The 2,819-nt window shown below is 39.3% G+C and overlaps 1 protein-coding gene across 1 annotated transcript in view; it reads left to right on the plus strand.

The window, feature by feature from the left end:
• The first annotated feature begins 1,117 nt into the window (after positions 1-1,117).
• LOC109221739 overlaps positions 1,118-2,819 on the plus strand; it is a 3,907-nt gene continuing 2,205 nt past the window's right edge. Inside the window, exon 1 of the mRNA XM_019386193.1 lies at positions 1,118-1,131. Within this exon, the coding sequence (XP_019241738.1) occupies positions 1,118-1,131 (14 nt within the window). The remainder of the gene's footprint in view (positions 1,132-2,819) is intronic.

Consider the following 2,819-nt stretch of genomic DNA (forward strand, 5'->3'; position numbering starts at 1 on the left):
AGACAAATCTTGTTCTTAACTGGGAAAAGTGTCACTTTATGGTAACAAAGGGAATTATTTTAGGACATAAAATCACTGCTAAAGTAATAGAAGTTGATAAGGCTAAAATTGATCTTATAGCAGGATTACCCCCTCCCACATACATTAGAGGTATTAGAAGTTTCTTAGGGCATGCAGGTTTTTACAGAAGGTTTATAAAAGACTTTTCAAAAATTTCAAAACCTCTTACTAACCTACTGATGAAAGATGTGAAATTTGAATTTTCAGATGATAGCAGAAAAGCATTTGAGTTTCTCAAAAAACAATTGACTAATGCTCCAATTGTTGTTTCTCCTAATTGGAGCCAGCCATTTGAAATAATGTGTGATGCAAGTGATATAGCAGTAGGAGCGATATTGGGGCAAAAGAAATATAAGATCTTTAGACCCATATACTATGCCAGCAGAACCCTCAATGAAGCTCAAATGAATTATGCAACAACCGAGAAGGAGTTATTGGCAGTAGTATTTGCGTTTGACAAATTTCGTTCTTATTTGATAGGAACAAAGGTTACAGTATTCACTGATCATGCAGCCTTAAAGTATCTATTAACAAAGAAAGATGCTAGACCTAGATTGCTAAGATGGATACTCCTTTTGCAAGAATTTGATCTCGAAATAAAAGATAGAAAAGGTTCAGAAAATCAGGTAGATGATCATTTGTCACGTCTAGAGAATCCTCCTACTGAAATACTAGATATCCAAGAGGAATTTCCTGATGAGCATATCTTTTCCGTCGCAACAGTTGTAAATAGACCTCCTTGGTTTGCTGATATTGCCAATTATTTAGCTGGAGGGTGGATTCCAAAAGATTTTTCTTACGATCAAAGAAAAAATCTTAAAAAAGAGGCAAGACATTATTACTGGGAAGATCCTTATTTGTTTAAATTTTGTGCAGATGACATAATCAGGAGATGTGTACCTGAAACAGAAATGAACAATATTTTAAGTCATTGCCATGATGGAGCTATAGGAGGACACTACGGCGGAAGAAAGACAGCAGCTAAAATACTTGAAGTTGGATTTTATTAGCCTACTTTATTCAAAGATTCAAGAAATTATGTTGCCACTTGCGACAAATGCCAGAGAAGCGGTAACATTTCAAAAAGGGATGAGATGCCTCTTAACTCTATCCTTGTTTGTGAAATATTTGATGTTTGGGGCATTGATTTTATGGGTCCTTTCCTGTAACGATCCGGCCGATCATTTTTGAAATTTACGCCCCGATCCCCCCTTAACTGCTTCCCCTAAGTTCATTTCTGCTATTTTGGTTTGCCGGGATGTTCGGTGTTAGGATTCAGAGTGTTTTGGGACACTTAGTCCCTAAATGAGAGCTTAAGTGTTGAAAAATGGTCCGAAGTCGAACAGTGTGAAGATGACCTCGGAATGGAAATCCGATGGTTCCGCTAGCTCCGTTAGGTGATTTCGGGGTTGGGAGCGTGTTCGGAATGTATTTTGGAAGTCCGTAGCTCATTTAGATTTGAAATGCCGAAGTTTGAATTTTTGAAGTTTCCGGTCCGATAGTGAGTTTTTGATCCGAGGGTCGGATTGGAATTCCGAAAGTTGCAGTAGTTCCGTCATGTCATTTGGGATGTGTGTGCAAAATTTCAGGTCATTTGGATGTGTTTTGGTTAGGTTTTTGATCGAATTCGTATTTGGAAGGAATTTGAAGTTCTTAGGCTTGAATCTTTGATTAATTCGGGTTTCCGGCGTTGTTTTAGGTGTTTTCAAGATTGGTACAAGTTTGAATAAGGTATTAGGTGGTATTGGTGCTTTTGGTTGAGGTCCTGGGGGCCTCGGGATGATTCTGGGTGGTTAACGGAGGAAAATTTCTAAGTTTGCAGCAGCTGGTATTTTGTTCCTTCTGGTATTTTCGCTTCTGCGACTTGGGAACCGCAGAAGCGGAGCCGCAGAAGCGGCTCGCTCATCGCAGAAGCGAGTTTGGTTCCCCCCTCAGGAACCGCAGAAGAGGTTATTTATCCGCAGAAGCGGAGGTCTGACCTTTTAAAAGAAGCCGCAGAAGCGGCCAGTGTTTCGCATAGGCGGGACCGCAGAAGCGGTCCCTAGACCGCAGAAGCGGCATTCACTGTACAGATATAGAAATTCGAGGGTTTTAATTTCATAAGTTGGAAAAATCAATTGAGAGCTCGGTTTTAGGCGATTTTGAGTGGGTTTCGAAGAGAAGATCACTAACGTTTCTTTGGTCCCTTTTTGTTATATTTCATCATTATATAGTTAAATACATCATTGGAATTCGAATTTAGGATAAAAAAAATTTGGATAATTTGGGGTAAAACTTCATTGCCTAAACTATTGAGTTTTGAGTGGGCATTTGACCTCCGATTTGGGAGATTTTTATATGGTTAGACTCGTGAAAGTACGAGGGTTCTAAAAATGTGAAAATTATTCGATTCCGAGGCGTTGGCCTGAAGGGCATTTTGGTCATTTCACCTAATTTTACGCCGTAGCTTTGAATTTATTAGCAAAACCAGGTGTTTGCGATGTTATTTACGATGTGTAATTGAATTGAATAGATTTGAGCCATTTGGAGTCGGATACTCGTGGCAAGAGCGTGGTTTCTAGTTAATATTGAGCCGGTTCGAGGTAAGTGACTTGTCTAACCTTGTGTGGGGGACTTTCCCCTTTAGGACATGATCTTTGAATATTTGAATGCCTCGTACGTGAGGTGACGAGCGCGTACTTGAGCTAATTGTTGTAAACCCGTTTCTACTTGAAGTATTTAAATTGAGATTTCATGTTTACTTGTTCATTTTAAACTGT

The sequence above is a fragment of the Nicotiana attenuata genome, unplaced genomic scaffold, assembly GCF_001879085.1.
Source record: "Nicotiana attenuata strain UT unplaced genomic scaffold, NIATTr2, whole genome shotgun sequence".
In the NCBI taxonomy this organism is placed as follows: Eukaryota; Viridiplantae; Streptophyta; class Magnoliopsida; order Solanales; family Solanaceae; genus Nicotiana; species Nicotiana attenuata.